This window comes from Lacerta agilis, chromosome 10, assembly GCF_009819535.1.
Source record: "Lacerta agilis isolate rLacAgi1 chromosome 10, rLacAgi1.pri, whole genome shotgun sequence".
Taxonomy (NCBI): Eukaryota; Metazoa; Chordata; class Lepidosauria; order Squamata; family Lacertidae; genus Lacerta; species Lacerta agilis.
The window spans coordinates 10,693,935-10,706,543 of NC_046321.1; the positions used below are offsets into that span (position 1 = coordinate 10,693,935).

At 40.3% G+C, this 12,609-nt stretch overlaps 1 protein-coding gene across 19 annotated transcripts in view; it reads right to left on the bottom strand.

The window, feature by feature from the left end:
* C2CD5 (C2 calcium dependent domain containing 5) overlaps positions 1 to 12,609 on the bottom strand; it is an 88,614-nt gene that overhangs the window by 18,800 nt on the left and 57,205 nt on the right. For all 19 annotated transcript variants that reach the window (XM_033161818.1, XM_033161817.1, XM_033161816.1 and 16 more), the window contains 6 exons: positions 11,907 to 12,098; positions 10,559 to 10,745; positions 8,228 to 8,392; positions 6,660 to 6,797; positions 5,048 to 5,111; positions 553 to 614 (listed from right to left, as the gene is read on the bottom strand). In XM_033161818.1, the coding sequence (XP_033017709.1) occupies positions 553 to 614; positions 5,048 to 5,111; positions 6,660 to 6,797; positions 8,228 to 8,392; positions 10,559 to 10,745; positions 11,907 to 12,098 (808 nt within the window). The remainder of the gene's footprint in view (positions 1 to 552; positions 615 to 5,047; positions 5,112 to 6,659; positions 6,798 to 8,227; positions 8,393 to 10,558; positions 10,746 to 11,906; positions 12,099 to 12,609) is intronic.

Below are 12,609 nucleotides of genomic sequence, written 5' to 3' on the forward strand. Positions count from 1 at the left end.
TGATCTTATGTTGTATTATTATTATTATTATTATTATTATTATTATTATTATTAGCATCTTTGTAAAGTGCCCTGTAAACCTTTGTTGAAGATAGATATTCAGGTCCATTCATTCATTTGTTAAGGTGGGTTTCACAGCAGTTCTCATGCTTCAGCTTGAGCACAGTTTGTAGAAGGCAAACAATCTCCTTAGACATCCCCAACCTGTTGCCCTCCAGTTGTTGGTGAAGGCTGATAAGAGTTGTAGTCCAAAACATCTGGAGGGCAGCAGCATGAGGAAGGGGACTCTAGTGGAAGGTGTAAAAATGGTCCTTCTCTGAGTGGAAGGGCACCTTTAGATGCAATCCATCATGCCACCACTGGACCATAATTTTTGGTAAAGAACTGGTGGTATGGGGGATCTTGCTCCTATAATTTTTTTACATGGATAACCATTCTTATGAATGCTAAACACAGTGTTAGACACAAATCATTATATAGGTCTGAGATTATACATTTCACTATGAAAGAACAAGGCATTCAATTTTTATTTCAGCATGCTTTTTTCCTTACCTGTATATCAGAAGTCCAGTTATTTATACCAGGCATAATTTCTGTGTTGCAGCTATAAAATCCTGCCAAATCACATAAAAGGTATTATTTTTAATATCAGAGAACATTATTATGGTGCTGTGTAACATGATCAGCTTTCAGGTTTTGTGTAGTTTCACAGCTAGATTTTCAATTAGAGTAATATACAGTATCAGAAAAATACAATCCAGAAATATTCTGCACAAATATGTGTGCTAATCCTTAGAAAAAGTAAGAGTACAGAAAGTTTTTAAAATGCAATCTCAGGGCTGATTCAGCTGCAGGTCAGTACGGAGACTCAGAGCTGAGCAGTAAAATTGATTTTTTTATTCAAGGAAACAGAATACAAACAAGAAAATCCTACACGAGACTGGCCCCACTGAAGAAGTTGCCAGAACTGATGATCTGGGCCTCCAACTTCCCCCTAAGTCTCATCCAGCTGTTTTCCTTGCAGTCTTAAACTCTGCTGGGGAGGGGGCCGCTACAACCTCTGGGCTTGTCATTCTGCTACATGCAAAATTCTCCAAGTGCTTGGAGACAATGGGGGAGGGGAGCCCCAGCACACGATTTGCTTTTCAAGCAGAAGCTTCCATGATCAATCCCCAGCATCTCCAGATAGGGCTATGGAGAATTCCTGCCTAAAATCCTGCTGCCAGTCAGTGTCAACCATACTGAGTTAGATGGAACAACGGTCAAACTCAATATAAGGTGGTTTCTTTGAAAGTACTTGCAGTCAGATATTTTTTTAAAAAATAACTGCAAAATCCAATCAGTTGTTTAGTCTAGGTGACTGAAGACAGACTGAATAAGAAGAGATAAAATTTTGATATTTTTCAACCTTCTTGTTCTCATAATTGTAGAGAAAATCATCAAAATACACTTTGTAAAGTGTTCATGAGAAATAAATCCCACCAGCACTACTATAAGGTAAAGGTAAAGGGACCCCTGACCATCAGGTCCAGTCGTGTCCAACTATGGGGTTGTGGCGCTCATCTCGCTCTATAGGCCGAGGGAGCCGGCGTTTGTCCGCAGACAGCTTCCGGGTCATGTGGCCAGCATGACAAAGCCGCTTCTGGCGAACCAGAGCAGCGCACAGAAACGCTGTTTACCTTCCCGCTAGAGCGGTCTCTATTTATCTACTTGCACTTTGACGTGCTTTCGAACTGCTAGGTGGGCAGGAGCAGGGACCGAGCAACGGGAGCTCATCCTGTGGCAAGGATTCGAACCGCCAACCTTCTGATCAGCAAGCCCTAGACTCTGTGGTTTAACCCACAGTGCCACCTGGGTCACTACTATAGTGGCTGACAAATTCCACCGGAGGCACTCCTAGAGCCACAAATGCTCTTAAGTGCATTATGGAATGCAGCAAGAGAAATAGATGTATTCTAGCCTGCATATGAGAAACTGACCACCAAAAAATACTGGAAGGGTTTAAAGGAAGAAAAGACGATATTGGAGGGAGAACTACAAAATAATGCATCAAAAGTGTCAAGTGGCTAGTAGATTGTGGACAATTTGGAAATTGAGAAATGAAAACAAATGGGCACTAAAATATAACAATTATTATGGATGTCATTGGTAGACTCACTAGCCCAACCTGAATGAAGTGTGATTGTGCATCGTTTATTACTTATAGAATTTGTATTGAATATTTTGACATGACAGTCCTCAATGTGGTTTATAAACAGCCAATATAAAACTAAGTAACTAAAAGATAATATAAAGGCAATATCCAAAAGGTTTTCCACATACAGTGGTACCTCGGGTTACATACACTTCAGGTTACATACGAATCCAGAAATAATGCTTCAGGTTAAGAACATTGCTTCAGGATAAGAACAGAAAGTGTGCTCTGGGGGCGAAGCGGCAGGTCCCATTAATTTCAGGTTAAGAACGGACCTCCGGAACAAATTAAGTACGTAACCAGAGGTACCACTGTATTTTGCATTTGTCTCTGCTATTCTCAAGGGTTGTGAAGTGGTGGGAAGGACATAATCTTGCTATTATACAGTTGTGATGCACTGCAGAAAATCATGAAACTGATAAGCTAATGAAAGAACACAGCATTTCAGCACACTGAGCCCTTTTTAGTTGTTTAACTTTGAAACCTTTTCTGTCCACTGACCTAAAAGACAGTTCACAGACAGCAGTTTATTCAAGTACAAGTTAACGACATCTGTGTTATTGGACCTGCAGGGCCTCAGACAGTGCAAAGTACAAGTGTGTTTTCAAATTCTGGAGGTTAAGCAGTTTCAAGAGATAAGAGAGTGGGGTGACCATGTTTGTGGAAGAAGGTCAGAAAAGCACAAATGGATCACTTCAAATATCCATCAGCTGTAGGAAGTATCCTGTTACCAACATCAGCCAAACAAATGCCTCTTGGAAGCCCACAAAACCAAAACAACAGTTTCTCCCATTGTTGCTCCCCGCCATCTAGTACTGAGACCCTAGCTTAGGGAGCTACCTCATTCTGTCTATTCACAACCACTGGGCAGAGATGAGAATGGGGTAATCTATATTGGCTCCTAGGACTGGCAAGCAATATGGATCCCTTAGACAGGCCAAGTAGAAAATACTGTTCCACTGACCAGGCCAAGAGGATGAAAGCAAGATCATAGTAATATTAAGTAACAGGAGCCTGGCCTTCTACTTTTGTCAGCAATGTTTCTGCATTCTAAACCTCAGGGTCAAACTCAGGCACTCCCAGTTCCAGCAACAGAACTGAAGGACCCTCCAATGGAGAAAGCACAGTCCAGCTCTGGATGCAAGTATGGCTGTCCCAATCTCAGGCTAGTCAGCACTGTTTGTAATGGTATGCAAGACTACCGGGTACTCTATGATTTACTGTGGGCCATATCCACACACCACACACCAACTTTTTGTGACCAAGACCACCCCCAAAATATAGCGTTTTTAAATAAAAAAATTGGTCCTCCATGCAAAAGGTTTTTTATTACCTTCAAGACATGTCCATTCCCCTGCACTTCATTTTTTTTTTACTGACTGCTCCCATGGATCCCTTTCTGTGACACTATAATGCCAAAAGGTTTTTGTGAGCCCCTGAAAGACTGCCTCAGAATTTGTCCTTTTAAACAAATGCAATTTTATAATCTATAATGAATGATTTAAAATAGTGTAAAACAGCTGCTGGGAATGCCTTTTGGAAAGCAAGCCTTGAGAACTGCAGCTGTTACCAGCCACTTTTACATGTAGCCCCAGAGAGTTCACCAGGGGTTAGCGTGGTCCTCGGCCTGAATAGGGTTAGCCACCCGTGAACAAGAATATATACAATTTCTATGAACACAACAGATTTATTAACTAATTGCTCAACAATAATAGGATGGATTCTTAACCAGCAGAACCTTGAATCAAAGCTAGGATCCCCTTAATCTGAGCATGTTTAATCACCCTTCAGCAGGTAGTATGGAGGCTTTCACCCTTGGGAAACGTCAGGGTTTCTCATTTGTGGTGCCAGCACAAAAAAAGGAAAGCCATCTCTTTTTCATTTTATAAATCCTAAAAAGTTGTAAGGCGAGTAACGTGAGCTAATCCAGGGAACAATCACATAAAGACCTACATTGAAAAGATTGGTCACATTAGTAGCATTTGGAGGACAGACCTTCAGGGTCACGCAGCAAAGCATGTCAGAAAAGAGTCAACCCTCAACTTATTCTAATCTGACTCTGTGGACATGTGAACCACATCAGGGCACAGCCATTATAAGCAACCTGATATTGAAGGAACAAACACCCACACAACGGCTACTGAAATGCGCACAGCTTATTGGTAGATTGTATTGCAGCACCGATCAATCCTTCAACAACTTAGTCGAAAACACACTCAGAGCCGGGCAGGACTCAAGCACTTCTTTGAGGATTGTGCAAGTTTGGTCTTTCAGCCTTTATCTCAGCCAGTGCCAGAAGAGATAGCATTACAGAGATACTGTAAACGAATCCACCCTGTTTCAGACAAATATTTAACAAGTATCCAAGGTTATCAATCCTGTGGAGTTAGATGAGGAAAACAGGCTTAAAACCAATATTGAAGTATTAATTCAGAGCATCAAACTAGCATTCTGAGTTAGGAGATGCCAAAGCAGTATAGAGAAGTACCAGAATGGAATCTGGTTTTCTGTCTGTGGGTTGACAGTATATATATGAATGCAGGGGGGTATTAATTCTGACCTACATTATAAATCCACTGTAAATCTTACTGAGATAATATCCTCTTCAGAAGGTATGATATTATTGATCTAAAGTCCTGCTAACAAAAGTGATTCAGATATATAGCATTAAATGTCTCACACAGTTTCAGTTCACTTTATGCAAGTAAGTAAAGTAAAGGTTCCCCACCTTTGGATGGAACGTGTCCAATATACCTGATTACATGGTTCTTCATCCCATGAAGAGAATTGGCAGTTTATTGTCAGAGAGAATTGTCTAAAGTCAACAAAATTAGAAACCAATATTTACCATACCTGAAGGTGGAGGGACATCTGTTAATAAAGAGTGAACATCTTCCATTGCATCTGTATCATCAATCTGAAAAAGACAGTATATAAATTATGTTGCACTCTGAAATTGGATTTATCAAGATTAATACAGCATATACTGTATGACAATTATATATATCCAAGGCTTTTTTGCTCCTAAAAACATGTTTGGTAACTTAGGCTCAAAAACAGCATCACAACTAAGTTTGCCCCTGGACAAATTGAGCTGGAATTTAAATGTAACATGCTCAAGAGAAAGTGTGTTTATGAACAAAGCCAAAATCATTCCAAGTGGTTTTTCGCTCTTTGAGACAATTCAATTGATTTGGGACTATTTTTAGATGCTCATGATTATAAAACAATTGTCCATATTTTTTTAAAAAAATGTATTTATTTCATAAAGAATAGCTGTGCCAACTTTATAAAATATTTATTCCCTGATCTGTGGTGGCACAAGCTGTAGATTGCACTGTGAGAGGGAAGGGATGCAAGCAAACAAACCTGCTAAACCAGCCCCTTCTTCAGTTTCACCACTGTCACCATATGGATACCATTTTCCCCTGGCTGCCTCCACTAAACACCACCCATATCTCTCTCCAACATTTCTTAACTGGTGCAGCCAAATCTTCACATTGGACAGAGTGCTGAGGCAATTAGGTAAGAGGTGAATAAGAAGGCACAGACACAAACCCAAAACAAACTTAGTTTTTATATAAGACTTTTGTGAGAGGTAACGAATTCGGAGTTTTTAAAGATGTTCTAGAAAAAACATTCATTTTTTAAAAAATTGTTTCGACTAGATATCCATAAAAGCAAAATACAAATAAGAGAGGAAAAGGAATCCCCTCCCAACTTTTTGGACCAGTAGATGACTGCTCTTTCAGTTTTCATTTCCCTAAACCTGTTAGGTCCCTTAAATATTTTGTTCATTTTTTCCCTTAGCTACTAAGTTCCTTAGCTGAACCTTTGACCTTGGTCAGAAAGCAGATGCAATAATTTCACCAACCAACCAAAATACAAAATTCTGAACAGCTATATTCCTTCAATGTCACAAATAAAGCAATACTTTGGTTAATAATTATCAAATCAATCTTATCTAGAAATGAAAAAACAGAAGAACTCAATGAATGCTGAGAACAACAAACAACTTATACACTTAGGTCTTCACTGATCAAACAGGAGCTAAAAAATATTTGTTGTAGACCACTAACCCCTTTCTAGTGTATTTTGGCTGATATAGTCTAACTATCCAAAATATCAGATATGCCCTAAGTTTGTCACTAAGAATTTTAGGATTGCCTCTCCTAGGGTTGTTATGTTACCATGAAATTTTTTGAATTCCTGCAACTTTTTATTACAGAAAATCAGGCGTGTAAGGCAAACAATCTTATACTTTATGACAGTGGACATCCGCAACCCTCCCCAAGGATTATACTTCAGGCAGTGGATGAAGTAGTATCTAGTTCACAGAAGCTTGCACCACAATAGATGTGTTAGTGTTTAACAAGAAATTATTCTTTAATTAGCAACTTTGATATTTTTATACCCTTCAAGTTCTTCAGAAGGCATAAAGAAGTCTAAACTTTACAGAACATACCTCCAAGACGAAAGCATCTTTTTTCCCATGTGACAGGTCCAATTCTGTAATTTCATCAGAACTTTCAGACTGTGATCTTAGCACCCTAGTACGCCTTGGTTCTGGAATGGGCGAACCTATAATTTCTTCAGGTGCCTCCTAAGCAGAACAATGGTATGAAAACATATATGCATCCCTTATTTTATTAAATCTCGCTTGTTTTAAATGCCATGCCACTACACCCTTCCTCCAAAACAAAGGCAAAAAGTACAGGCACTGCCCCTTATCATCAGGGCCAAATTCAACACCTAGAAAGGTACAATCTGAAGAAGTGTTGAGTAGCATGGATCAGGTCCTAATTCATGCAACGCAGAACTTCTTCAAACTGCACCATTAGATTGCTGGTGCTTCCTCCCTTCCTTGCTTGGCAGTGGATGAAGGGGTGCATGGATTCTGCAGTCTAAAAAAAAGCACAGAGGCAGCATCCCCTAAACCAGAAATACTGTAGTTCAAGAGCTGAGGAAGCAATAAAGTGTTTGGCTGTTTAACTATTCCTGTCCTAAGTACCTCTGAGGTTCGGGTGGTGGTTTCTCGTGAGTAACGAGGCAGGACTCCGTTCCTTCTATTTACAAGTTTAATAGTGCAAATATGTACAGTGCAGAGCTCCAAAATCCATTACCTGCTCAGTCACTCCCAGATTCCGGAAGTGGCGCTTTTCGGGAGCACCCCCAGCAAAAGAACTTCAGCACCCCAAACCTCCTCCTCCCCTCTTTGCGTTTCACCCCTCTACGCAACTGGGGTGACGGAAGCGTCGTGCTTTCCTCTCTGCCAGCCTGGCTAGGTGAGCGCTGGGGCTCTGTAGCATACTCAAGCCCCCTCCTCACAGCCCCTGCACCACCCCACTGGGAACTGACAGTTCCCTGACACAGGTGGGTAGCCGTGTTGGTCTGCCATAGTCGAAACAAAATAGGAAATTCTTTCCAGTAGCACCTTAGAGACCAACTGATACCAAGAACAAACTCAGTTGGTCTCTAAGGTGCTACTGGAAAGAGTTCCCTGACAGTACCTGAGAACCTAATGGATGCAGCATCAGCATCTTCTTAGACTAAAGAATCCACCTACAACTTATGCTTTCTCTATGAAATGAAGGAAAATTGGGGCTCTGCAGTTTAAAACGTTATGTACAGAACTGAGCAGACTGCGGGTTCCTGAGGATAAGCCAAGGCAGGAAACGAGGAAACCAAGCCTAGACCTACGCTGTGTAGCAGGGTTCTTTGGTCTTTTGGCCTTCCTCCTTTATAGAAGCCACCAATTTAGGCTTGAGATACATCAGGGGGTGAAGGGGGGTGGGGAGGAAAGGTTTAGTAGTTCTTGCAAACCTCTTTGTATATATGCATTATAATAATAAAAAGAAACCTCCCTCCCCCCAAATTACAGACTCCCCCACTTGTGCACACGGCTACCTTCTAAGTACCGTAAGTTTATTTGCTCATGTGCACGATCCATTCTGCATTAGCTAACAGGATATAGATTAGGTATGAACTGTGTATGACTCAGAATTGTTTGAACTGTTCCATAACCTTGCTTACTGGAGGGTTAATATCATAAAGCTCCTTATTTTTGGCTATTGTATCATTTATCTTCTTCTGCATGTGCGATACATGTTGTTCGTAAGTGGCGTCATTCGGTGTCTTCCCAGCAATTTGAATCCCACCAGGAGATGGTAAAGCAGTCAGGTACACACCCGTGGCAGACTTTAAAGAATAAGACACAAAAAAATGAAGTGCAATATATATTCATGCTTTTTTTATAAATGCTTTAAAAGCATGCATTTCACACAATTTGTTACATGTCCACTATTTAAACTTGACTCTCACAATCACAAACTTTCTAGTAATGTTATACTATTATAATAACTTCTGGAAGCTTTCCACACTAAACCCATTTGGCAGAACATGTAATCCATTCAGCTTTTTAAAAAGATTAGCAACACAAAAATTCATACACTGAAACAGATATCGCCTTCATTGTTCATACTTTCAGTTTTACAAATACTGCTATAAGCTGGATCTTGCAAGAGTCTAGAGTGCCCTAGGTCTTATATCATCTTTGTGTTTTATATACAAAATACAACAGAAAATAGAAGCTGCAGACACAGCATCTTAAGAACTTAACAAGGAGGCATCCCATCTTGAACCACAATGAGATTTATTCTGCCAGTAGCCTTCAAGGAACATCCCTAAATGCTGAATCTCAAAGTCTCTGTTTTCATTAGAAAACTATGGAGAAGATAAACTGCTGGATCATAGTTCTCATCCTAACATTCACTTTCTTCAGGTGTTCAAAACAAAGTGCAATGCCTCAGACTGGGTAGGATAATGCAGGGGCGTGAACGCACATGGCAGCAACAGTGGGGCAGAGCAGCACACCTCCGAAGCCCACAAATGCGCTTTAGAATGGGTGAAGAGAACTCAAGAATGCTCCATTCCTGACCGGAAGCCTGTTTAAAGCTCATCTAGTCCAGTCCTGTTATCACAATTGCCAATCAGATGTCTACGGGAGGCCTGCAAGCAGAATGTGAGGACAACAGCTCTCTCCCTGCATGTGATTCTCATCAACTGGTATTCAGAGGCATACTGCTTTCCGTATCAGACATTAGAACCTAGCAACAGGAACACAGTCCTCTGGAGCGCAGCTGATGCTATTGAACATATACTGACTTGGATGGAGGAGCTGAAATATAGGAAAGATGCTGCAAAGGGAAGGAAGGTGGGTTTTTTTTTGGGGGGGGACAGAGTTTTGAGCATGAGACTGGAGTCTATGGGAAATGCAGAAAACGACTGACTCTTTAAATAATGTCCTTCATTTCTGGTTGGAGAGAGCCACAGTTGTGTCACCTGCTGATTCTGCCAGCTGCCAATGGCTATTTTCCAGGTTCTCTACAGCCTTGAAAAACCTTAAGTTCATTGAAGTCTGCCATTCCCAAATCTATAATCTTCCCTCAACCCCAGAAATACATTTAATCAACTACCTTAAATACATCTCTTAAATACTACCTTCTCTTTTTGGTGTCATCATTTATTTATACTAGGTACTTTTTTATACTGCCCTTCAATCATATTCCATGGCAGTTTAGAAGAAAGACTAAATGGTGCATAATCAAAAAAGCATCATGACTAAGACTAGATTGTATCATCCATTTAATTGTGCATTCACCATGCATGGAAAAGTATTGAGGCATTCCAGGTGGCTGCTCACCAACTGTGGAGCCCGCTTCTCTTAAAGCATGGAAGGCCAGCTGGCTGCCTGTAGGCTAAATGCACCCACCTTCTGAGTCAATTCTGTATGCTTTACTGGTAGCTTGACCAAGTTTCAATTAAGGCACAGCAAATGCTTTTCTCATTTAATTGCAATGAAAAGAAAAAAACGTATGGTTGCACAAAATGTAAATAGCCCATACTTTGTTTCTTTTTTACTTTGTTTATAACATGCATTTTTACTTTCTTTATAACATGTGTGTAAATAGGACAATGCATGTCCTTGTGTAGAATACTATGCCTGAATGCATGTGCTCCATAATTTTGGAAGGCCTAACTGCCAAATAGCGCCAGCTTGATTATAGAGCATAACTACTTGGTTGTGGAAGATTGCCACTTTCTAGAGAACATAATGGCTACCAATAAGACTTTGCCTGACTATCTCAGTCAAAGTCTGATCCTCTATAATTTCTAGAAGAAATGTAAAAAAAAAATCCTATTTGTACTGGCATCCAATGACCAGGAGTAAGCAGCTAAGGGGGTATTCTAATGTAAAAAATATTAAATAGAGGTGTTGTTTTCATTATGTGGGTTTTATTTTATTTTATTTTAACTGCTCTCCAGAAAAGGGAAGAACCCCAAAATAAATACAGAAAAACTTACTGCCAAACCCATTAGCATTGTTTCTCCTACTGTGATCTGAATCCTCAGTCCAAAAAGAGCATTCATTCCCTTCAGTTTTAGCTTATTCATCAGCTGAGTGTGTACTTCATATTCCATAAATGGCAGCAGATTACTGATGGAAGTTGCATTTGCTTCAGCTTGTGCTTTCTTTTTCAGCCGACACAACCTATTGGGAAGGACAGTAAAACACAAAGTTGGAGATGTCCCACTAAGATGTATATGACTAAGCTAGGTCCATTAATTTCAATGTGTCTACCATGAGTAAAACCTAGTTGAAGCCTGGTCTTACATGAAAAGTCTCTTAGCAATGGCTAAGAAGTTTAACACCATAAAATGCCCTATTCTATAAAAGCATGATTCCCGAGGCTCCCCACCCCAACCAGTGATGTGCCAAGCTAGAGGTAAAATGAGTTGAAGCTAGCAAAGGTCTAACAGATAAACTAGAAGGTCTGAACAAAAACAAAGAACTAGATTAAAAAACCACAGTCTGACAGATGAGTTTTAAAGTTTACCAACAGCAGAATTATGTGCAGCATGTATCTACTAAATATGCAAATATGCAAATTAAAAAAGGGGGAAATGCAAGTTCCACCCAGACGGAAGTATCACCAAGTTAAATGATACCTCCTTCCTAGAAAATGTGCTTAAGCTGTAAGAAAAAAATGATGTGTCAGAAGTAACAAGTTGCTTGTCTTGACAAAAAGTGTCCAGACTAAAATCCGTTTTTCGCCTTCCCTTTTCCAGAGTAGACCTGCTCTTGGTAAAAGGAAACTTTCAGATGCTGTCAAAGGAGCCAGCGCTACTAACAGTACATTTCTGAGCACAATTCAAAGTGTTGGTGCTGACCTTTAAAGCCCTAAATGGCCTTGGCCCAGTATACCTGAAGGAGCGTCTCCACCCCCATCATTCTGCCCGGACACTGAGGTCCAGTGCCAAGGGCCTTCTGGCGGTTCCCTCACTGCGAGAAGCAAAGCTACAGGGAACCAGGCAGAGGGCCTTCTCAGTAGTGGTGCCCGCCCTGTGGAACACCCTCCCATCAGATGTCAAAGAGATAAACAACTACCTGACATTTAGAAAACATCTGAAGGCAGCCCTGTTTAGGGAAGTTTTTAATGTGTGACATTTTAATGTATTTTAATCTTTGTTGGAAGCCGCCCAGAGTGGCTGGGGAAACCCAGCCAGATGGGCGGGGTACAAATAAATTATTATTATTATTATTATTATTATTATTATTATTATTATTATTAACACTGATAACTGTACCCTGCTCTTTAGAACAAACAGAGAGGTCAAAACAGAGAGCAAAGCAAATCTGGCAGAAAGATACCTGGCTTGAATGAGACATCCTTTCCCAACCACTAGTGCATCCACAGGCAAATCTATTGTTGTGAAAAGAACATCAGGGACTTTTTGCTTCCTGCAGTTGCAGCAGTAAGTGAGGTGAGCAGGGAATGGCATGTTGAGCTCATCGTATGGTATGTGGCAAAAGCCACAACCTAGAGGTGATGTTTCCTCTAACCTAAAAAATGAGATTGTGAGACATCTAATATTACCATTCAGACACCATCTTGTGAAATATAAATATTGTATTTTACTGTGTGTGTTTTTAAAAAACTGACCCATGCAGGCACTAACAGAACCCATACATTGTGATGATCAACTTTTGTTCTCTTTTAATGGTTCTTGCAACTGATTAAGCTGGTAAACAGCCGCGCACCTGTCACCTGTATTGAGTAAAAAATGCCTTCAGAGATCAGGCAGGGACACTGTATAAAGGTTTGCTCTCCCCCCTCCTACCTTTCTAAGGCAAGGCTGGAATACATGGGAACTAATGGTAGAATATGTACTTGATTCTATCAATGTTAAAAGTCAAGCTTCTTGACAAGAATTAAGAAAGCTCAGTACAATGAAAAAATCAAGTTGCATAAATCGGAGGGACAATTGCAACAGAGTACTGTAATAAGATGGACTATTTTGATTAGAATGAGCAAATATATGGCTATGGCTTTGCCTATCAAAGTCTTAACAAA